This window comes from Akebia trifoliata, chromosome 3 (genome assembly GCF_017979445.1).
Source record: "Akebia trifoliata isolate Shusen 1 chromosome 3, ASM1797944v1, whole genome shotgun sequence".
In the NCBI taxonomy this organism is placed as follows: domain Eukaryota; kingdom Viridiplantae; phylum Streptophyta; class Magnoliopsida; order Ranunculales; family Lardizabalaceae; genus Akebia; species Akebia trifoliata.
In genome coordinates, this window is record NC_141377.1 from 3,166,913 (window position 1) to 3,192,147 (window position 25,235).

At 36.4% G+C, this 25,235-nt stretch overlaps 2 protein-coding genes across 3 annotated transcripts; one reads left to right on the plus strand and one right to left on the minus strand.

The window, feature by feature from the left end:
- Positions 1-1,542: 1,542 nt before the first annotated feature.
- Positions 1,543-14,502, minus strand: LOC147405554 (sphere organelles protein-like protein). 2 transcript variants are annotated; one of them, XM_086433321.1, is made up of 15 exons: positions 14,212-14,502; positions 12,718-12,782; positions 11,341-11,619; positions 11,014-11,203; positions 10,964-10,983; positions 8,645-8,714; positions 6,939-7,016; positions 6,703-6,768; positions 6,394-6,535; positions 5,151-5,182; positions 3,920-4,117; positions 2,989-3,060; positions 2,749-2,901; positions 2,208-2,349; positions 1,543-2,063 (listed from the first exon to the last, which is right to left on the minus strand). In XM_086433321.1, the coding sequence occupies exons 1-15, from the start codon at positions 14,398-14,400 to the stop codon at positions 1,873-1,875; spliced, it is 1,887 nt and encodes a 628-aa protein (XP_086289447.1). In that variant the 5' UTR covers positions 14,401-14,502; the 3' UTR covers positions 1,543-1,872. The 2 variants fall into 2 exon arrangements, with proteins under 2 accessions (XP_086289447.1, XP_086289448.1); XM_086433322.1 differs by having other exon boundaries at positions 10,964-11,203; positions 14,212-14,501.
- Positions 14,503-16,630: 2,128 nt separating this feature from the next.
- Positions 16,631-25,155, plus strand: LOC147405555 (O-fucosyltransferase family protein). Its single transcript, XM_086433323.1, has 11 exons — positions 16,631-17,019; positions 18,259-18,309; positions 18,408-18,498; positions 19,252-19,328; positions 19,457-19,545; positions 21,224-21,343; positions 21,979-22,095; positions 22,214-22,357; positions 22,449-22,572; positions 22,654-22,845; positions 24,308-25,155. The coding sequence occupies exons 1-11, from the start codon at positions 16,729-16,731 to the stop codon at positions 24,665-24,667; spliced, it is 1,656 nt and encodes a 551-aa protein (XP_086289449.1). The 5' UTR covers positions 16,631-16,728; the 3' UTR covers positions 24,668-25,155.
- Positions 25,156-25,235: the final 80 nt, after the last annotated feature.

Here is a 25,235-nt window from a genome sequence, read left to right on the forward strand (position 1 = left end):
ATTATTTGAGTATTATTTATTATTTAAAAATAAATTGTATTTTAATTTTATAAAAAATAATATAATTTATTGTGTTTGATATAACTAAGTATTTGAAACATGTAAACAATGTATAATATGATTGTAAGGGTAACAAAGACAATTTATCAGTTTCAGCAATGTGTAACAAACATGATTCAACATCTAAACAAACAACTTTTTCAGCACTTAAATTCAGCGCTTATAAGTTTCAGCGCTTAATGCTATTCAGCACTTATTTTTTTCAGTTTAACAAACAGCACCTTCTCAAAAAAAGAAAAAAAGGAAAAAAAAAACAAACAAACAAACTATATGACCCAATTTAACTGAATGAGCACAAAGACAGTTTCTGCTTATTTGCTAATACTTTTCCGTAGTGTCTAATAATTTTCATACGCCAATTTTTTTTTTTTTTTTTGGCTTATTTCTATTTCGAACACTTGGTGTAACACCCCACCCTTGACCAGGTAATTATATTGCCCGTTTTGAGTTTTACCCCGTACAACTTTAAAACACGTCTTACATGATAGGGTCAAGCTAGCCCTTGCAACTCAAGCTTTGAACGTCTAACCCATCACAACTTTAAGACACGTCTTACATGATAGGGTCAAGCTAGCCCTTGCAATTCAAGCTTTGAACGTCTAACCCGTCAATGTGAGACTAAACTCACAACTTCCCTTAAGTTTTAGCCCACACAACTTTAAAACACATCTTACATGATAGGGTCAAGCTAGCCCTTGCAACTCAGGCTTTGAACATCTAACCCATCAATGTGATACTAAACTCACAACTTCCCTTACCATTCCATCTAATGCACATGATACCATTCCATCTAACGCACATGATGACTCCACTTCAATCTCTCGGTTTCAACAGTCATTTCCCTATCCTAGGTAGACACACCGACAAAATCGTGACATTCTTCGCACTCATAAGATGAGTTATCCTTGACTTTGATACCACTTGTAACGCTCCTAACCCACACTTATGGGGTGGAATATCATGGAGGAGTATGATTAGTCCCACATCGAACAAAATAACATTTAGAACATGAGCTATAAAGACAAACCAGACTCTATACGATATGACGCATTTTAAAGCCATGCAGAACTTCAATTCAAAGCGGACAATAGCATATAAGTGTGGGGTCAGGGCATTTGTCATAATATCAGAGCCGAGGATAATTCTTCCTGTTTAGTGAGGAGGATCACGACCTTGTCAGTGCACTATTGGCTGGATATAGAAAGGACTGAAGATCATGTGATATCAAAGTGGAACCGTCATTTTACAGGGTGGAATAATAGGGAGGCGTATAATTAGTCCACATCAGGCAAGAGAACATTCATTGCATTACAAACTAGACTCAACATCAAATGATGCGTATTAAAATCGTGTAGACTTCAACTCAAAACAGATAATATTGTACCGTTGTAAAACTGGCACACTTGAATCTTGAGACTGGCTTTATGTTGAACATCACAAGCCATGCTTGGGGTGTCCTCCGTGCCTTGTTGGGCTCCAGCATTATAAATGAAATATTTTGAAGTTCTAAATCTAGATGTGCACATTCAATATCAAAGATCCTCGCGTAACTTTTAATGTTGGGAGAATTTGCTTTGGAATTTACATTCCAACTCATCTTTAGCATGAATGACTCCCAAAAGACCATTCATGTATATAAAAATAGTCCAAAATTTTCATAATCCATACTACTTGGGTGAGATTCTTCACTTGCATGAAAGATTTACAAGCCTCGATTAAGTTAACAATGGTAGAGAGCCAAATCAACTGGATCATCTCCCTCCCTTGCCCGGAGCTTAAACCACACTAATCGTCTTGATTCGAAAATCACACTCACAAGTCATTTCCACCTCTTAATAGGGCCATGGTTGGACCTAGTGCACTGCTTCTCAAGGCCTTGTAGGACCATGGACTCTTGCCTGAACTCTCTTTTTGGGTCCAACCATCCTTCTGCAACAGCTGTGTCTTCTTCTGACTCAAAGCCTGGCTGATTTCTTCCCAAGCATTCACTGGTCCATCTTTTTCTAAAAAAAAGAGAAAAAATTTGAAAATAAAATACAATTTATTATTAATACAAATCATATAGTTTTCCGTAATAGATGATGCATTTCATGTTTGGATGGCTAAAATTAATGATTTCATCAAGCATTGCGTAGAGAAGTAAGTACCTATGATCGGCGCATGTGTCTCTTCATTGGCATCACTGGGCCTCACAGCTGGTACAGCTTCTTTATGTCTAATAGGAGCCGTTGCAGTATCTTTGTTGTCATGGTTGAAGATACGAACGTCAATGAGTGATGGAAAATCAATCTGGAAAAACCAATGTCGTCAACTTTTTTTTTCAAAAATTGATTATCAACAAGAGGTGAATCGTTCATTGTTGCAATTCAGCATCTAACTGTCCATGGATTGGAGCGCACAAAACATTATAACACTCATTCAAACATTTCAGTAGTTGTTTAAAATTATGATCAGGCTCATATAAAATCCTAAACCCAACAAATAGAAATCTCGCAATAAAAAAAATGAGAGCTTCTATTGGCACCACAACTTTTACTTACTCTCAACCATTCACTCATTTTCTTTATTTTCAATTGGGGTGTAATAAAGATAAGTTGTGGTGCCAATAGCAGCTCTCTTTGTAAATTACTATCAACGAAGTCCACTTTATACCCTTTGGGAAATACCTACAACGAATATCTCAAATACCTCTAAAGAACCATCTTCACTGTAAAGGGAGGCATCTGGTTGCGGTGCCGCTTCCTCGTCATCTCTCGTCACGTCAGAAAAAACAGGATAATCAGGAATGGGTACTAACATAACCCTATTGGATGAAGAGTCATACCACGATATCTTTCCAACCTATAGCAAGAAAGAGAACATTTTAAGCATACTCAACATGCATATCATGCATTCTAAAACAATTAACAAATAGTTATTAAACCATACTCGAAATGATGAAAGCTCCGGGCACCACGATGAAGATAACTCAACCAAACGATATGCAACAACATCACCTTCCTGCAATAAAAAGAGAACGTGGATGATTATTCGTGGTTCCCAAATGGATAGGAAAATCATGGTGAGTTTGACCAGACTGCAGGGATCTTGTAAAATAACTCTGAACTTTTGTAAACCAATCTTCCTGAAGGACCAGAACTAAGATCTAGGGGAGAAAAGAAAATTAATTAGTTGCAATAGTTCAATACTTTGAACAGAAAGATAATGAATGGGCTAACAAATAAAGGGGCAATTAAGCTCAATGGTGAAAAGCGTCTCAAGTATTTTATGCAATGTTCTAAGACTCGTCAAGTCAAGTTAACTCTGTTGACTTGCAGGTATACCCATGGTTTAAAATATCAGAATGTATTGGTCAATACATATCAGTATCGGCCCAGACCGATATGAAACATTGACCTAGAAATATTGAATGTTTCAGGAATGTATTGGGTTTGTATCAGAATGTATTGGTTTGTATCAAATGCATCGGCCGATACCGAATCGATTTTTTCATTAACTGAAACATTCAATCAATACGATATTTTAAACCATACGGATACCCAGATTGCAGAATAAAAATTAGCTATTTTACAAGCTGACTTGGAAACTAGGCCAAGTTTTCAACGTGACCCATGTCAAATAAAGGGGAAAAAAGGAGTGAAAACTAAATGAAGACAGAAAAAGAAGAAGAGGTAGCAAAAAAAGAAGAGAAAAAATGTAAAGCAAGAGGGAGAGGGAGAGGGATGGGGGACAATAAGGCTTGGGTTTTAGTTGTTTCACGGACTCGACAAATAGCAGACTTTTGGGTTCAATCAAGTTTCAAGGTTTTAAAATATTGATTTACGTAAGTCTAGATTGAAAGCATTTGATGGAAACAAACCTTAGGTAGGCCAGACAATGGCTTAAGCTTCTCAAAGTCTACGAGATCATGTACAAGATCCCCTTCTTCAATAGTGGGCTTTTCGTTAGAGTCTTCTCTGGAATCTTTATAACCATTACTTCTAGATACTGAGGTATTCTCTTTACCCCACTTTTGTCCCTTCTTCTTGCTGGTGGTGCCGTTCCACTGGAAATTTTCCTAGAGCACATCTCAAGGAGAAAATCATTAATGAATTGAGACTATGGTTGAAAAGAAGAACAATAAGAGAGGGTGTTCTATTATATATAAAACTAATAATTTACTAAATCAACCGTATTAGCTTAGTTTAAATATAAGATATTTAACAGGGGAAAAGAAGAGAAGAAAGAGGAATGCTAGTGGCACAAGCAACAATGCAAACAACTGTTGGGCGTTTATCAATGTAGGGTATTTTGGTAACTCACCTGTAGCAAAAGAGGGTATCTAAATAAAGAAATCTAAGTGTCCTGATTCTATGTTACACAGCTCACATTAAATTTCTCAATTAACCTAATTGGATCTATGAATGTGCAAGACTAGAGAAAAGCCTTGAGCAAAAACTTAAAAACGCTTTAGGAATGAAGCAAGTTTTGCAAGAAAAGCCATTTTCAAAAACTTTTACGGGGAAATCTAAGATCCAAGTCTTCATACAATAACCATTTGCAAGTAGACAAAAATATGTATCTCCTACCAAGGAAACATCCCGGTTCAAAAGAACCAACCTTGATCGGATGATCCTAACCACCCATAGATTACCTTCTTTCGAGGGAGGTGGGGGTTGAAGAACTATGCTGAATTGTCTGGAAAACATTGAAATATCAGATAGTAATGATCTACCAAACTACATTGCTCAACAGCCTTGATATCCTAGGAGGGATCAATGGTGGATCCACCCCCTAATGTGTCTTGTGTGTAATATATAAGCTACAGACCATTTCATCCCTCTTAAAAGTAGGTGATTAAAACACCGGAAACATTCTGATATGCCATATAAACATTAGAAAAGTTTCTAGTTGAGTCAATAACTATGCCAATGCTTCAGGGCGGCAAGTCTGCAGCCAACACACATGCAGAAGAGAACTCTATATTATTCCACCAGAAAGGTAATTCTTCTTCATGGGGGTAGTTAAGAGAGATGCAAGTGAGGAATAAAAGATATACAAAGACATAGTAGATGAGAAGCATAAGCAAACACACTAGGCTGGTAACGCACCACGGGATCTTGAGTTTGCTGGATAACCTGATCTGTATTCACCAAAACAACATAGCATATCAGGCATAAAACATGCAGAACATGATTATGAAAATTTAGATTTGTGCAAAGAAAACATCCATTTTTAGAATCAGACATAAGAAACATGATTATCGATTTGCTTCAAGACAAAACCTTCACATAAACCTTTAAATACAGATTAAGGCAATATTAAATTGTTAAGTTACTACGATACCAAGACGCATCAAGTAAAATACATCACAACAAGGATGCCACATCTTTTGAAATAAATACATCATAAATGAATTTCAGATGCACGACAATGCACTACATTATCCAAAGACTTGGGGTCAGCTGAACAAATTATGTTCCTCCATTCCACTTTGCCCAATGCCAAGTCTTCTATTATTGAGAGTGAGTTCATATCTGCTTTCACTGTCTCCATCGAAGTTCTTTTGGGTCTTCCTCTCGTTCTTTTAAGACCTTCAACTGGAATATTTCTTTTAACTGGGGATGTAATCAGCCTTTGTTGAACCGGCCAAAACCATCTAATTATAAACTATGTATCTGAGTATCAAATTCCATGAACAACTGCCAACACATGTCTGTTTTAACTATAAATATAAACCTTAAGCCTTTTTTTACTTCTTTAGAGAAATCAGATGCACGGAAGTTCCAAGTATAAATGTGATTTAAAAGACAGTGCTGTGTCTGTGCAAACACTTCTATGAAATGTTGGTTTCCCCTACTACTGGTCATGGTAGACTGACAAATTCATGGATGGGGTTTTGCCACAACTAAATAACACAGTTGTAACCATTGAGATTGAGGACCAGCAGTTGAAAACAGAACAAGAATGGATAATAAGGGAATAGGAGAAGCAGAAACCCTAGGTTTGACCACAAATATAGAGCATATATACCACGTAACCACCTCTCCCTCTGGAGATATGCCAGTGTTTGTCTGAATATACAAATAACTTAATTTTTCATTGTTTGGAAAAGAAGCTTTCAACCTTATAATGGAAGCAAATAATTTGATATCACATACACACATTTATCCTCTCATTTCTTTTTTCATTTTTTGATCGGCATTTACCCTCTCATTTCCTTGTAGACCTTGTTATATTTTTCAGCAACCACCAACTACAGTAGCTTTAAATTCCCATTTAAATTCTAAAGCAAGAAAGATTAATGAGAACAAAAAACATGGGAAAGAAGGCTAAAAAGGGATCAAATCAGACCTTCATCAAGAGGCTCAAAACGAATGTGTCCGGGCCTAACCACTATGGGAACAATTTCAGCCTCTGCATCAGTACTGTGATCTGAATCTGATTGTTGATGTTCTGGAGATTTCTTAGGCATAGTTTTTTCAGGCATATGGCTCTGAATCAGTTGGAAAAAAAGTACAACAAACCCAAAAATATAAAGACATTAGCAAACAAACACAAAAAAATAAAAACATTAGCTTATGGTTTATGTGAAGAATGCGTTTTGAATTAAATTGGGTAGAAAAGCTTTGATTGCATGACCCTTCTGAAGGCCAAATATACCTCTTTCTTTTGAGAGTTAGCTAGTTCCGGAGATTTCTTAGGCATAGTTTTTTCAGGCATATGGCTCTGATTCAGTTGGAAGAAAAAAAAAAAGTACAACAAACAAAAATATAAAGACATTAGCAAACAAACAAAAAAAAATAAAGAAATTAGCTTATGGTTTATGAAGGATACGCCTTGAATTAAATTGGGCAGAAAAGCTTTGATTGCATAGCCCTTCTGAAGGCCAAATATACCTCTTTCTTTTGAGAGTTAGCTAGTTCCCGCAGCCATTGTCTTTTGGCCTTTTTACGTCGTGCACTTCTACTAGGGAACTGATAAAAAAAAATCAGTTATGCATGAGATAGATCTAAAAATAAATTGAAGGCAAATTTGAGGTGGAATCAAAAAGATTTAAAATATATATATACCCCTATGAAAAATTTGAAACTTAGTAACTGAAAGATTTACAACAACTAAAAGACAACATAATACCGATCAAATTCTAAATGAAACGAGAAAGTCAATGCCATGCTATTAAAATCCTTCAAACAGGAATATCTCTCTTCACCTAAGTCTTCATTATGGGGGACGTGTTAACTCAAGCAAACATATTTCTTGTCTCAGTTAATCGAATCCCTTAATTTTTCACAGACAGGACTGGCTCATTCAATTGGAGGGAAAATTTTCAGGGATAAGGTTTTATGTCCCCACCCACCCCCATGCTGAACACCACTCACCCCCTATTTTAAGGGTGTTTTTAGGAAAGGAAGGAAAAAAGGATATCTCTAAATAATGAATCTTCTAAAAATTGTTCGTTGTTTCAAGAGGGAATAGCATTCCCTACCAAAAAAAATATATTATAGTGCAAATTGGATCCAAACTCATTTTGAGATGTTTGACCATATCCAAAGAAAAATAAATAACAACATAAATAAGGAGCACTTTGGTGCAAATTGAGGCTCTAAGAGAGCAAGAGAAAGGCCAAAAATGCAGAGGATTGAGTTTGTAAGATAAGATAGAGCATATGCCTAGACTGAAGATTGCAATAAGGAGTAAATGTAAAATGAGGGATAGGAGAAATCTATGTAACATGCATGTGACACTCACGACCCTCATGCAATTGACTTGGTGTCACAGGAGTATTATGGGCCTCTTATATGCATTAATCTCCTCATACTAAAAATCAAAGTAATTGAAGTTCAAAGGCAGCATCGTAGTCCAGTTTTACTAGTGATATGTAAAGAGTGCTAAAATCCATTGTTTCTGTGATTTTGAATGATATTCAAGAATGCTGCCTTAGGTAAGGCTACTCAATTGGTCCAAGTTTGCTTAACATGCCAACAAAAATTTGTAATGTTTTTATCTCAACCACGATGGCAGATCTTTTTTCTTTGGGAGATCAATTAGACCTAGAGCACTTCAACCAATATATGAGGTGCATGGTACACCCCTCAATGCTTATAGTGTGCCCCTCAATGCTTACAGCTTGACATAACTGGCATCACACAATAGTCACAGGCCATTGGTAGATAACTACACAAAATGGCTTCACAATATATTGAACTAAATGTGTTTACATCTGTGTTCATTGAATAAAATTTGCACTAATTCAGTGCAATTTCTTTGCAGAGTTAGCTTACATGATCCATATATGGATACATAACATCATCAGATAAAGTTGTAGGGTATTGATACCACGGGGTTTGAAATCCATACTCGTGCAGTTATCCACTAACTAACCTCCTAAGTGACCATCCCCACCCCAAAAAATAAAAAAGAACTGAGAAGAATTTTTTTTAAAAAATTCTTCAGGCACCCCTTAATTCCAGCTTCTCCAGTAGTAAAATTTACACTAATTACAACTCAAATGAAGAAAACATCCATCTTTGTGAATGCCAAATACTATAGACCGGAAATGTCAAAATCTAATTTAAAAATGATAAATAAAAAAATGCCAAACCTTTTTCGTGCCTTCTGGAACACAAGATGCTTCTACATCTTCCTTGCCAGTTTCCTGAAGTTGATGATATCTATACAAAAGAAAAGAACAATAATTACATTATGTGTGCTACAGGGATAGTAAAAGGATACAAATCTAACCCATTGGAGCATGAGAGATTGTTTGAATGTAATTTTGAACACAATACTACAAACTCTCTACTAGCACAGCATTTTAATTGTAAACATAAAAATAATTGAAGCAGTAACTTCAGACAAGAATATAGGGCAATCAGATTGGTGCCATACTTCAAAGAGATCAAAGTTTCAATGAACTTTTTCCATTTTGATACTATAAGTTGCCAATTAAGTATATATGATATCAGGTGTAGTAAACCGCGCTTAGTAGGGCATAGAATGGATCCAATTCAAACCAGTTTCTGACTTTATGTTGTGCAATCTAGAATCCTTTATCCAGATATGACTAGTCCATGACAGCATGTGGTCCTTACCAACAAGTCAAGGGAACCAAACCTGATTCCACTCGTGAAGCTAATACAAGTCAGATCTGCAAATGGATTAATAATGGCTTAACTCTCCTTATATTACACATCAAGGGTCCACGGTCCAAGTCCTCTCAATAGCAGAGGATGTGACTCTGAACAGAATTGAATGGAGGAAGAGAATTCATTTAGTCAACCCAAATCTTGGGGATAAGGCTTTGATGATGATGTTGATAATAATGATGAAGATGGGTCCAAGTCCCCATTCCAGACTACACGGCATCCATTCAGATCTAAATGTCACATCTGAAAAACTGATGTTACAGATAATACTTAAGGATCCCAAAGGGCTAAAACAGGTACAGGTAGGATCGGACCTCTGACCTAGCCTGTACCATTTCATGCTGTACTGGTTGGTCTGCTACCAATAATCAGAATAAAGAAGAATCAAGAACCTCATTTCATGAAATTAAAATTCCCTTATTAGGGAATTTTTAAGTACCTCAGTATCATTGTCTCTAATGTAACAGGTGATACATCCAACTGTCTTTCATAAGAATTTTTATAAGCTCACTATGTTAAAACAAGAAAACTAAATGGAAACTCAGTCAATCCACACCCACTCTACAAAAAAGAATGCAGCGATCCACGACTGTCTGACTTACAATGGGCGCAATATTTCTTGGGATTTGGGATTTAGAAGGAACTTCAACGACAGGAAAATCAATGATGTGGCTTCACTTCTAGAGCTTACCTCTTCTTATCCTTTTGTGGAAAATGAGGAAAATCAAGGAGAGTGAATAGGAAGCAAGGACAAAAGGTTCTCAGTTCGTGCTCTTCACAATTCCCTTTTACCTTCTTCTAATTTCTCCATAACGATGTCTGCTATTTGGTCCCTTCAAAGGTTGTGATCTTTGTTTGGACGGCTAGCCTTAATAGAATTCTTACCCTCAACAATATCATTAAACGGGGTTTGGCAACCCCAATTTTTTTTCCTCTTTGCAAGAGGAATTGAGAGAGTAGAAATCATATCTTCTTACACTATCCTTTCGCTACTCTTATTTGGTCCTTCTTTCTTAACCGGTTTCAATTGATGTGGGTGATGCCAGGTTCAGTTCTTTCTCTCTTCCTTGGGGGTACCCTTATTTTTTTCTCCAAAAGAAAAAGATACTTGTGGGCAATTCTTCCCTTTGCAGTTTGTAGGGGTATTTGGAAAGAGAGAAACCGGAGGGTGTTCCAAGTAGAAGAAAAAGACACTTAGGAGCTTGCCTTGGACATCATGGGTCTTGTATTTTATTGGTGCAAGTTGAATAAAGAGTTTGAGGGGGTGTTTTTTGATGATTTCATCTTCAAGTGGGATCTTCTTTGTTGTTAGTTTCTTTGGTTGTTTTTCGGGCTTCTTTGAGCATCTTGTTTTTCTTTTCGTTTTTTTTTTTCCTTCTTCTTGTTCTTTTTTTTTTTGTTTTAGTCTTGTTTGTAGTGGGGGCCATCTCGGCCTCCTCCCTTTTTTTCCTTTTGATCAATAAAGCTTTACACTTATCAAAAAAAAAGTCCAAACCCACTCAACTTCAAAATCAAGATTTGACATATCTACTTCAATGAAGATATCTATACATCCCAGATATCTCCTTGATGCAGATTTACAGGCACAATTTCTAAAATATACTGCTCAAACCTCAAAAAAATCAAAATCATATTATACCGTTGTCAATATTTTTCACATGGACAACACCAGCAATCACCATGAAGTTTTTAAATTTAGCACATATGATAAGTATCATTGGTGAACAAAAGAAGCAAATTGGGAACATGGTAAGGCTATGGATTATAAATACTACCTCTCTTCACTGGTCATAGATTCAGCAATGTTGGTACCCCTATCACCAACTTCAGCAGTACTTTCTATATTCAACTTTCCCTTTGCTTTGGATGAATTGTCCTTTTTGTGGGAAGATTTTAGGGAAAGGACTCTCTTGCGATGACAACCTTGATTCGAATCTGTATGCATATCATTTTCAGCACCTTCAATCGAAACCTTTGGAGATTTTGCAGGACTATTAGGTTTAGTTCTCTTCCTCCTACAATTTGAAATAAGAACAAGTGATAAAAGAATCCAATCCATATACTATTAAGGAAATATGAATAGATTTCAAAGCACAGATCGTGCAGAAAAATTAAATAAATAAATAGAATGCAAAGGAATAAAAGAAAATACTTTGCACTTTGAAGTTTCTTTGATGATTTTCTTTTCTTTGAGGTTGATTTCCCATTTGAAGGAGTTTCCAAATGCAATGCATTCTCAGGGCCATCAGATTCACTATCTTCGGGTTCCCTTTGGTAGCCTCCAGTCTCCTTTTCAAACTCATCAAGCGCTAGGAGTTTCACGCCAGTTAGAACAGGTCGCTTCTCCACAATTTCAGAATCCTCAAGAGAGTTTGCCTCCTCATCGCCTTTCCTAATAACATCTTTCAGTGTACCTGCTTTCCTCTTCACTCTGAAAGAAAATTTTATGTTACTTGTATGAAACCATCAAATCATTTAAGTTGAGCATAAAACGAAAATTCTGAATCCATGTATTAAGATATACAACATTACATCACTGATTCTAAATTTCTAATATGAACAGATCAAAATCCTATGTTAAATTGTCTTAAATAGGCTGGAGCATGAGTTATTGATTTATAAGACAATGGAGAGAACAGCCACAATATATGCCATACTTGTCAGAAGTGACAACCACCACTCCATCCAAATACCATGTCACTCGTCAACATAAATCTATTGGCATTGCACCATCTCCATGTTGTCCAATATATCATATCAAATCTACTTTTGTATCGATTGGAGATATCGGTGACTAAACAACTAGAAATAATAATAATAATGATGATAATAATAAGTTCCATGCCACGTTATATCATGGCCTATCTATGCCCAAAGAGTTCAAAGATAGCCCTTTGACCTATGTTTCCCCAATCTCCTTTCATTTCTCAAATTTTGGTTAATGGTTTCATTAAGTGGGGAGCATGGAAACTCCCAATGAATGGGTCTTGCAAAGGAAACGAAATCAACATATAGGAGGGCATAGCTGGTGATATAAAGTCAACGATGGCAAGAAGGCCAGGTCTATGGCATCATCACCGTAGACATTACTGCCCAACCCATTATTGAAGTTCCTAACACTTTGCCACTGTGTTATAATAATAGTGCCTATGGTATCCTATTCTATGGTATAAGATAAGAGCACTCAAATCGATCTCTTCGACTTCATCTTGATTCTTGTAAGTCTCAATCATAATTCCCAAGTTAAAAGGAAAACCCAATATTCAATGGCTTCATGAAAAGCACCTGGGTTCATTTTTATACAGAACAGATCATGAATTCTATCATACTATTAAAACTGCCATTGCAACAGCCGATTTCGTTGCTAATAGCATCTTATATAGGATTTAATGATATTTGACGACAAAAATACCCCTCCCCCTCCCCCCACACACACGGGGCCCACCCACCCACACAACAACAACAACAACAACAAAAGCTTATAATTAGCATCATCAAGAGAGAAAGAGAGTCCATGGACAGTACTGACCCGATGATATCTTTATCCTGAAAAATTCGAGTTGACTCAAAGGGTGGCAAAATAAAGCCATCCATCTGCAAGAAAAGGGGAAAAAAAAAATCTCTATATTAAATATAAAAAAACTTTCCATAAATAAAAGGGCAAATTTACACCAAAAATACTGTTTTAACCATCAAAACAAATCTTTCATCTAGTTTTCATTCCAAATTCAAGTAATAAAACTTAAGACTTATGCTTCCTAATGAGAGGGGTGAGTCGTGGGATCTTGGTCTTAGAAGAAGATTGAGGATGCAATCTCTATCATAGAGTTTCTAGCCACCACAGGTCCTTCGCTGGATTTGGAAGCCTTGTATTGACGGACGCTTCTCGGTAAATTCTTTTTATATGCTTCTTGAAGACTACCAAGCAGGGGCGGAGCCAGGATTTTGCTCATGTGGGGGCAACCAAGAGTAGAAAAAAATTTGTAGGGACAATCAAGAGTGAAAAAAATAGTTGTGGGGGCAACTAGGAGTGGGAAAAAAAATCTGTCGCAATAGCACATTTATCCATAGAATTTGAAAAACCTTGTGGGGCACAGCCCCCACTCTAAATCCGCCCCTGCTACCAAGAGGTGTGTTTCCCTTATTCATTTATCTGGGCTTCTACGGTTTCTTTTTCATGTGGTTAGCGGCTTTGAACAAATTTCCAACAGTTGATATTCTTAGGTGCAAGTGGCTTTTCTTGGTCGATTATTGTTGCATGTGTAGAGTTAATGGAGAGTCTGTGGACCATGTTCTCATTCATTGTAAGGTGGCATTTCGGGTTTGGTCTTACTTTCTTTCTTTATTTCAGGTTTCTTGGTGTCATCCTGACTCGTTTGTTTCTCTTCTTTTTGGTCGGAAGTCCCCATCGTTTTCTGGTAGGTTGAAGATTCTTTGGAACCTAACTCCCTTTGCAATTTGTTGGGGTTTATGGAAAGAGAAGAATATGCCCACGTTTGATGGAATCAAGAGCAATTTCAAAGATCTTATTTTTAATATTTTCGGTTTGCTTTTCTTTTGGTGTAAGCAATTTAAGGAGTTCAGGGCTTTCTTTTTAGAAGATTTTATGTTTAGATGGGAAAATGTAAATAGGGAGTGATCGGTTGTTTGTCTGCTCTTTTTTCTTTGAGGACTCCTTGTCCTCGCTTGAATAAAATTCTCACTTCTCAAAAGAAAAACTAAGACTGCAGAATTGATTGAGAAACAAATGCTAATCGAATGACTGCCCCAATAAACATAAAGAAAAATCCATAAATAAGACAGGAAAATTTATGCACACAAGCACACTGTTTTAACCATAAAAACTAATCATTTCGGCTAATTTTAATCCCAAAATCAAGTAATATTAACAACTAAAATTTCCGATTTAAGAACAAATGCTAATCAAATGAGTGTTTATCGACAGAATTTGAAACTGATACTTTTTTATGTCAATTTTCGAATAGAAATGAAGTTTGAAATTAGAAACGAAAGAGAGATTTACAGAGAGGAGGATGCCATTAGGGCAAGAGTGTTGAAGGTCGAAGGTGCGATTGAGATTTGATGAAAGATCTGATATGGTTTCGAGGTCTGGTTTGAGAAGAAACCAGCTTCGTTTCAGTCCTTGTGACTTCTGTGTCTTGGTGAGGAGATGTCGATCTTCGAACACCAAACGAAGTCTTACACTCTCCATGCAAATATTTGCATAAGCAAATGAAGTAGATGTGAACTGTGAAGTGAAACACTGTTGAAAGTTGAAACCCAAAGCTGGTTCCTTTCTTAAACCCTTTCCTTGTAAAATTGATATAGGGTTTTTATTTTATTTCTATTTTTTCATAATTTAGTAAAAACTCCTTGCAAAATTAATGATATCAGAGTTATCCCCTAGAGAATGCAAGATTTTGTCTACCATCTTGACCAAAAGTCAACGTTCGTCTTTTTAATAAGAATATTGATGAATGCATGCGGTCTTGGAATGTGGTTGGATACGCGGCTGACATGGCAAAGACACAGAACCATTGATCATTTTCATCGGGATACATAAGAAAAATACGTGTGGTTCTGTGCCCTTGCCATGTCAATCGCATACCCAACCGTGCATTCATCACGACTCTTTTAATAACTCTCTTTTTAGGAAAATGCTGAAGTAACACTGAAATTGACATCGTTTTAAACATTATTGACATAGATGTGTCTATAGAACCATTAGGTGTTTCTCGTCTGTGCACACCAATATTACAAACGATGTCAATTTCAATGTTACCCCAATTCAACTCTTTTTTTAACCGTGCAGTATGATTCAAATTGACACTCGTTGGCATTGCAATGTACATTGAACCATAGATTATTTTCCTTGAGATACATGAGAAGAAAAAAAAACTAATGGTTTCATACGCAATACCAGGTTAGTGAGTGCATTTTGAGTGTTTTTTTTTTCTAAGTTAGTTTGGATACACACAAAAAGTAGTCACAAAAAAATCTGTACTTTATAAAAATAAAAAAAAATAAAAAAAAATGTATTTTATACTTTCTAAAAATTACTCTCTTTTATAGCTATTTTCTTCCTACCTACTTTCTACACTTTATCCAAATGGATTCTTAGTATTTTTGTTTCTCAAAAGACGATATAAATTAACTAAAAAACATACTCAATCGATGTGGTATGTACTCAAAACCATATGTTTGCCCCGAAATGCACAAGGAAAAAATCTATGATTCATTGCACATTCCACCTCAATTGAGTATATTTGATTTTTTTTACTTTTTGAATTTATCATTATTTCTTTTCAAAATTTCCTTCAAAACTTAGATTATTAAATCAAATTTTCATCAATAACTCATTAAGAGGGGACATTGACTTTCGATAAGGATGAACCTAAGCTTGCATTTTGAGGGGGAGGGGGAGGGGGAGGGGGAGGGGGGGGGGGGCTAAACGTAATATCAACAATTGAAATTTGAAATCACTTACTTGTCTTAAAGTTAACCTTATCCTAGTGCTCCTCTCTATGCCTTTTGTCACATGTTGAGTCCTATTTCCATATTTGGAAGTGTTGACATGTGATCCTTACACATCAAAGAGTTGGCACATGTAGATCTTGACTCAATTTATTTGTATGATGCCACGTGAGTAATTTTTTTATTAGTCTATGTCACGAGGTGTAATTATAAACTTACATATACCACTATATTTTCAAATTGATGATGTGTCCTTTAACCTCAATTTTTAATAAAATGATATAAATACCTTTCTCTTCAACCTTTTTGTAATGAGTCATGATAATTTGACTACCCCACGTGGTACATTTAATCGACTTTCTCGATGTGACAAGTTTGGGAATTGTGTATTTGTATGTCTCGGGATGCTTGATTTCTTCGAGACTTATTTTTATGTGAAAGTGTAGTTTTGTATCTCAAAATGTACATATCTATAGTTCCTGAACTTGTCATATCAGGAGAGTCAATTGAGTGCCACCCGAGATAGTCCGGTTATCATGATTCTTTTGTAAAAATATAAGACTATAACTAACACATTCTTTTTTTTTCATAAATTAGTCATCTTCAATCTCTTTGGTCAAAGTTTTACCTTAGTAAAATAAAATGAACTTTGTTAGAAAAATCAAGGTTTCCTACGAGGGTATAAGGCAAGGTTGAGAAGTTAGATCGAGAGTACGATATCGGCTAATTTTGAGAAGCAAACCCAAAAGTTTCAGCCTTTGAAGGCAAGAGATTGAAGATGAAGGCATTTAAGTCACTTTCCATTAATCTATTAGAGAAGACCAAGGTCAAAGAAACATCAGCACTTAATAAACAAAATATAGGGAGGTATCTAAAATATTTACCAAAATATAGAGGGGTATATCTAAATCACCCAATAATTTTGCAGCTACACTGACAATCGATTAATCGATCCCCAACAGTAATTAATTTCACGCCCCTGAAGTCTGAACAACAAACAAACAACAGCACAGAAGAGAGACAGAGTAAGAGAACAGTAGAGCTGGCTTTCAGTCCAAAGCGAGCAATGGCGGAGTTACGCCATTCGAGCTCGATCGGTGCTCGCGCTACATCTTCTCCCATGAAACGAGACGAAGATGCGACGCCATTGATACCTGAAGATCAACCAGATGATGATCACCATCGCCATTCCTCCAGAGATCGTGATCGACCTTTCTGGAACCAATTTCATTCTCTGTTTCCGTACTTAAGCGATGATTCTAGGGTTTCTCCACAGAATTACAGGATCTCACTTGCTTTGCTTGCTTGTGTCTTCTTCGCTGGATTGATCTCAGTTCCTTCGATCTGGAAGCGATTAGTAAGTTTTCTCTTATTTTTCTACGAAGGATCGTAGACTTGGATTTCTATTTGCGACACCTCGTTCTTTAAGATTCAATTACTACTTCCATTTTTCATTGTTTATGTTGGATGTTTGCTGTTTTGCTAGTATTTAGGGCAAAAAAATTTCCCCAATTTGTTAGATTCTTTCAATGTGCTTCAATACCGAGCTGCTTCGTCTAAGGTGCAGCTGAAATTATGAGGTTTTACTAACTTTTTTGTTTGTTTGTTTGTTGTTTTCCTAGTATTTAGGGCAAAATATTTTCTCCAAATTGTTAAGAGTTTTTCCGAATGTGCTTCATTTTCCATGTAGATTGATCTGTGCAACAATATAGAGCTTCTTTGTCTAAGGAACAGCTGAAATTATGAGATTTTGTTATTTTATTTGGGGTTTGTTTGCTATTTTGCTAGTGTTTTGGGCAAATTTTGTTAGATTCTTTCCGAATGTGCGTCATTTTCTATGTAGGTTGATCTGTGCAACAATACCGAGCTTCTTTGTCTAAAGAGAAGCTGAAATTACGAGATATTACTACTTTTTTTGTTGTTGTTGTTGGTTTATTTGCTGTTTTACTACTGTTTAGGGCCAACATTTTGTCTTTAATTTTTCTAAATTATTCGAATGTACTTCATTATCTATGTAGATTATTCACATGTATAATAATACCAAGCTTCCCCGGCTAATGAGTAGCTGAAATTATGAGATTTTAATGGTGGATTTGAAAGGAATCAAATTTTCTCGCTCAAAAAGATGGTATTTGGAGAGCGCTAAATTTTTAACGAGTCCTTGTCAATTGTGATATGGTTCTTCTATTGAAGAGGGGTTGGTACCTTGTTCTGAATGGGGTTCAAATCCATGTGAGGAGAAAGTGTATGCTGCCATCTTGGCTTATATACGAAGATAGGATGGACAAAGTCCAACTGGTTAGTCGTTTAGTTGAGTTGAGTCTTGGATTGTTTCCCTTATCTTTCCATGCATTGGCCCAACCAAGCGCAGAATCCAGTGGCTTACCCTGTCTCTCATACACTAGAATTGTCCTGTTTATGATTGGGTGTACAGATACCATTTGCTATTGATTCAAAAAGTCAGAGTGCATATAGTTACACTTTGTTTTTTATGTTGATGACGATGTGATGTGTTTCTTCGGATACTGCAAATGATTTTATGGTCAAGTCTCGAATCTCTATTTCAACCACTAATTTTCCATTCACTTCTTTGTAGAATGCACCTTACTTGTGTAGGAAAGATGGCATTGTTCTACGCTGCCCACATGTAAGTCTTAAAGGATCCTAATTTGATTTTCCATGCTTGACAGATTCCTTCAGTTAACTTGTGCGAAATCTTTCTGGGTTTCATTTTCTTCGTTATAGGTCAAGGAGCTGCCTTCTCTCTGGGAGAATCCCTATTCTGCAACTACCTCCTGGAAGCCATGCGCGGAGCGCCGTGATGGTGGAATTTCAGGTAACATTCAGAATCTTAGAGTGGTACTTGGTACTACTCACATTGCAAAGACCTACATAATGCCCTTGAGTGGGCTAATGATTGTATCTTTATAACTCATAACAGTGCCCTTGATTGGGCTAAAAATGATTACAAAAGAAAGTTAACATGAATGCCTAGAGGGATTTTCATTTGTAATTTTATCTTTGCAAGTTATCATGCATGAACTTGTCCCTTCATACTCCCTGTTTCAAATCCTTCTAGTGGGACTGATATTGATATCACGTTAGGGAATCCAACTGTATAATGGGTTCTTACTTTGTGGAGATCATCCCCAGGAAAAAAAAAAGATTAATCCAATCTGACATTCCTAACTCATGAAAAGTTGAATTCAAATTGAAAATTCTTGATTTCTAAATTAAACCGTTATACCGAGTTACATTTTCATATGGTTTAACAATATTGGCAAGGTCTGATTTTCGGCAACAATGACCTTGGTGAGGAAGACTCATTTCATGGTTGGATTGCCCAACATATATTCATATGGGTTTTGCAAGTGGGAGTACAAATAGGGAGTAAGTGTAAACTAAATGTATATGGGCCTTTTTGAAAGAAATCATTTTAAGTTTTAGGTTGTAAGTATCATAGAAAGATTCTTCATGCACTTTTGCATGTTCAACTTCTGAAGCAGTGAAAGCACAATTATTAGCTTTATCTGTACTTTCTTATTTCTTCCATTGATTTGTTTGTTTTTTTTTTGGGGGTCCTATGCAGATCTTCCTTCGGAGAATGAAACAACTGGCTATGTATTGATCCATGCTGAGGGTGGTCTAAATCAGCAAAGAATAGCTGTATGTTCTATTGATACTACCTATTAAAAATTGAATTATCTCATGTGAAGGTTTCTCCTCCCATCATATTTCAATTGGACAATACATTTACTGAATTAGTTTGCCGTCAATTCATATTTTTCTTGCAGATATGTAATGCTGTGGCTGTGGCCAAGATAATGAATGCCACCCTTATATTGCCACTGTTGAAGCAAGACCAGATCTGGAAAGATCAAACGTAAGATGTCATGAGTAAGATCCTTTATGTTCATAACAAATTTTCGGGTGTTGTATTGTTTTGGGTCGTCCAATTTGATTCATTTACCTATTACGCATCTTAACACTGAACGAGTAAGGTTCAACACCATTTCCAGTGAGGGGTTCCATCGTCTTTGTTTATTTCATCTTAAGAAATAAAGGTGTATTTTGTTACAAACATATGTTGGTATAATTATTGCCTATCAATCGTAAGTGGTGTCCTTACTAAAGTTGTATTTTGCCCTGGTCATGAAGTCTTACTTACTACAAAACCTTGATTTATGAGCTATTCCTACACAGTTCTAGTGTTTTGATTTACTCCCTTTCGAGTCTCATCCACTCACATTATATTATTTGCTCATATCATACACAAATGAAATTTGCCCTGAACATTTGCCATGGTTTATACTTAATCGGTGAAAAAGATAGGAACTTACAAGTCATTCCCTAACGCATACCCTCTTTAACTTTAAACTCGCTAGTCTTGTCACCAACTTTTATTACACTAGTTACGATTTCAACATACATTTTAATCCAAATCAACTTTCTCGGCATTTTATAGTGTGCCTTATAAGTCATTCAAGATCATTTGTATTCTTCCTCTGTTCTTGAAACTTCTCCATTATTATTATTTTTTTGATAGGTATAGGGTTAGTGGTTAGCAAATGAAGTTGGGTGCAATGGGTTCTGAACGTAGGACGTGGGAACAACACCTCACACGTCTTAACACTTAGCTAAGTTGGCACTTTCCTCTTCATTATTTGTTTAAGAAGATTGACTTGATGGTTGGCATCCTTGGTAGGAAGCCAGAAAAATTCTCTGGGTATTTTTGTTTCTTGTTTTAAATTGTCTCCACTCTTCCCCATGGTTTATTATTATTATTTGAAAAGGTGAAGCACCCATAGGCCATGTCAGATCTGTCAAAAAAGAAAATATTGACATGCTTTTATCACATATGTGAGTTGTTCCATAGCATCCCTAAACTCTTGTAGCGATTCTCACTTTGTTTTCCCATTGCAAATGTTAAATTTGAGCTTGTTTTGTATGGTATATTTCATTTAGAATTCGGTGAAGGCATTCTATGAACAGTCACTAATGTTGTTGGATACAGATACATGTGTTAAAATACAATAGTTTCATTGATTAGATATCTAAAAATTCCTTTGTTTGGATGCATCAACTATGACTTATGGTTCACTGAAGATCTTATTTAAGTCATCAGATACAATTTTTTTTTTTCTTTTGATAAATATAAATTTCATTAAAACCAAAGGGATAGGGCGGTCGAGGGACCACCAGCCCACAAACAAGATCTCACTTTGGAAGATTACAGCACATTCAAATTATAGACCTGATCCCAACGCATTAGGAAGTCTTCAAAATAGACCCCCCTGAGCGCCTTAAAAACTTTTCCCTAAAAGAACAACAAACTAAGAACATAGATGATTAACACCTGAGTTGGGCAACTAAAAGAATGATTCTTGCAAGCAGAAGGAATAAATAGTTACTAAAGGTCAAACCATTTGAAAAACTAGAGCCGCATGCCTGAGCTAGGAGTTGCTTTGGAGGATGAAGTTTTCTCATGTGCTTTCTTTTAATTCAATTTATTGTATTTATTCCAATTCTACCTTTCTTTATAATTTTCTTAATATCTGCAGGAAATTTGAGGACATCTTTGACGTAGATCATTTCATTGACTACTTGAAGGATGATGTGAGAATCGTTCGTGACATCCCTGAATGGTTTCCTGACAAATCAGAGTTATTCACAAGTATAAGGTATGGCGCCTTCCTATCATCCATTGTGTACCATGTGTACAGAAAATAACAAGGAAGCATAATTAATGTGGTTTAATATTGAGTTGCCTTGATAATTTTTTTATGTTGGCGGAGCAAGATTTCCATTTCCATGAAGATCACAAAATGCCAACTTTCCATGATGGATTCATTCGTTGTTAGGATAGAATCATGACATAAGCTCTTTTTCAAAAAAAAGAATCACGATATAAGCTTAATTATAAATAAAAAGTGGGACAGTAATAGAACTAATGAGGACCTCAGTGTTTCCCAGTCCCATGAATTCTTTCTTTCTTGATCCATATATCGACTTCTCTTAAAGTATATCTTTATCTTTTTTTCAAAAATTTCAGTGGCTCTTTTGCTTCACCAATGCCAGTTTGTAGGGCTGACCTGGTTTGCAACTAATGGTTTGCAAATAAAAAAGATTAGAGTGATATTTGATTGGTATATGATAATTTTATTTTTGATTGTAAAAAGAGGAATTTAGATATAAAAATTATGTTTAATGTATCTATAACATTTTACTCACCTTAATTAACTTTTGAATTGAAATAGCAATGGAACTTGTAAAAATTATGTCAATTCCTCTAATAGTGTTTGTGATTGTCTGGTAGGCGCACAGTTAAAAACATCCCTAAGTATGCTCCCGCACAATTCTATATTGACAATGTGCTACCACGGATCAAGGAGAAGAAGATAATGGCTCTAAAACCTTTCGTTGATAGGCTGGGGTAAGTCATGAATGTTATAGTTTTCTCTTCAACACCTGCTTGTGCAGCATTCGTTTTGGCTTCAATTATGGAAATTCGGTTTCAAGTTATCAATGTTGATCTGTTTCAAATTGATCAGGTATGATAACGTTCCACCAGAAATCAACAGACTAAGATGCAGAGTCAACTACCATGCCCTAAAATTCTTACCTGAAATTGAACAAATGGCTGATCAGTTGGCGTCAAGGATGAGAAACCGCACAAGTAGTTCAAATCCATACATGTAATTGATTTTGGTTTGCAAACAATTTAGCTCACATTTGTGTGGATTTGTTACGTTAGTTCTGATAATACTTGGACCCCTTCTCTAACAGGGCTCTTCATTTGAGGTTTGAGAAGGGAATGGTAGGTTTATCTTTCTGTGACTTCGTTGGGACAAGAGAAGAGAAAGTTAAAATGGCAGAATACAGAAAAAAGGAGTGGCCTCGACGGTACAAGGTGATTCAGAAATGCTCATTTGGTAGTCTGGGCTTCAGTATAGAATCAAAAACAGAATATAACTTGGCAATTGGCATGCAGAATGGGTCCCATCTCTGGCAGTTGGCCTTGCAGAAGCGGAAGGAAGGACGGTGCCCCCTCGAGCCTGGAGAAGTGGCTGTGATCCTTCGAGCGATGGGTTACCCTAAAGAAACTCAAATCTATGTTGCTTCCGGACAGGTTTATGGTGGACAGAATCGGATGGCACCACTCAGAAATATGTTCCCTAATCTGGTAAGATATTTTAGTTTTTTATTTTTTTTCCAACTCTTGTTCAACCCTTTTCACATACAGAATTTGTTTCGGAATCATTATTATCTGCAGTTCTCAAATTTCTAAGAATGTGCTTGGAAATCTGTTTTTATCTTTTCTATCAAGGTGAAAATTTTAATTGGGAAACAATATCCTCTGTTTTTTTTTTTTTTTTGTTGCTTGGTGGGTTTAGTGGTTAACAATTAGTATTTAGTATAAGAAGGGGTTTGAACTTAAGACCTTGGGAACAGCCTCCACAAGGTCTTACCACTTAGCTAAGTGGTCCTTCTTATGTTATGAAAGGTTCAACTCCAATGAGTTTACATGTTGAATTGGATGAACACTGTTGGTTGTATACTCTCTTGTAAAATTGCCATGAGTCTGCTGCGTCACTGTTAACTGGAAGAAAGTGTGGAGTCATTTACACATACTAGAGTTTGCCCATGCCTATGGCACAGACATCCTCTTTGGGGTTTTTTTTTTTTTTTTTTTTTTGTGGGGGGGGGGGGGGGGAAAGAGGAAAAAAATAAATTTGAATGGATATTATTGGAAAAGGGAAAAAGAGGAAATGTAATACAGAAAGTTGTAGGGGTGTTTTTGGAAAAGGGTAGAAGAGAACAGACATGAAAGTTTGGGGTATTCTTGGGAAGGGGAAGAAGTAAGAAGACAAAGAGGAGGGACATCTGTCATCGAGATACATTATTTATGGGGGTATAAATCTTGAGACAAAGGAGTGGAGTCCACCATTGTGTTTTATTATATAGATATACTAGAGTTTGTTAAAGAGAAAAGATAATAAAGTTAGTGGGGTATTATTGAAAAAGGGGGTAAAAGAGGAAAGATAGTAAAATTGGAGGGATATCATTAAAAAAGGAGGGAGGAGGGGGGAGGAAAGATAATAAAGTTGAAGGAGGTGAAGAGGAAAGACAAGATGCTGAGTGGGACCCATCGCTGCGTTCTATTGTATATATGTCCTAGTATAGAGGCAAGTCCCTTTCTTAACTTAGCTGAGTCACCTGACCTTTTAACTTGGCTTAAAAATAGAGTCATGATAATCTGATGCCTCCTTTGACATACACCCCCTCCACAGACCTGTAGATCATTTTCCTCAGGATACATAAGAAAAAGATTTATGGTTCTGTGTATCCCAAGGAAAATGATCTATGGTTCTGTGTATCCCAAGGAAAATGATCTACGGTTCTGTGATGGGGGCGTATGTTAGGGGGGGGGGGGGGTTAAGAAAATCATTATTCTTAAAAATAAGTTGAGTTGATCAAGTCATGCCATAACTTGATATCAGATTATGTCTGGATTGATCATTATTATCATCATCATTACTGAAGCCTTATCTCAAAAATCTGGGATTGGCTGGAATGAATGGGGCATATTAATCTGATTTTATTTCCTTGATCATTTTTTTGTTCTCTTTGGGGCATTATTACAGGTTACAAAGGAGGAACTAGCAAGCAAAGAGGAGTTGGATGGTTTTAGGAAGCACGTGACCAGCTTGGCCGCTCTTGACTTCCTGGTATGCTTGAAGTCGGATGTGTTTGTGATGACTCATGGTGGAAACTTCGCAAAGCTCATCATTGGGGCACGAAGGTACATGGGGCACCGACTTAAGTCCATAAAACCAGACAAAGGGCTCATGTCCAAGTCATTCGGGGACCCCTACATGGGCTGGGCTACTTTTGTGGAAGATGTAGTTGTTACGCATCAGACAAGAACCGGTTTGCCTGAGGAGACCTTCCCGAATTACGATCTCTGGGAGAATCCTCTCACGCCTTGTATGTGTAAAGCGTGAGACCAAATGACTAGTGATACACACTTTATAACTGAGATTATTCCATACAAGGGAACCTGATTCTTGAAGAAAATGTGGACCAACGTGAACATATTGAAGACAGAATTCTCCTATAAAATATGAAGAAAAATGTTAGTTGCTGCGAAAGATCCGAAGTTGAGGTCATAGTTGTTGGCTTACAACGAATGGTGCTTAATGAAGCCGGTCTGGATTACGAGCATAAGGGGACCTTTCAATTAGTAACAATCTTGTGATCCTCTGATTTCTAAACTCAAACGTAGATAGTTTTGCATGTAATATTTGATTGACAATCATATACAAATGGAACCTCGGTGTGGAAACTGTTACCAAGGTTTAAAATCATGTCAAGGCAATGTTTCAGTTAGGAGAAATATTGACATTTTTCTTGATTGAAACATTATGAGACATCAAAACATTTTTGGAATGTAGAATGTTTCAGGGTTAATGTTTTGTTCTGAATCTACGTCTTCCCTAGCGAAACTGAAGAAACTTTAAATAATGGATGATGGATGATGGACTTGTTGGGATCCATTTCCTGCAACCTACT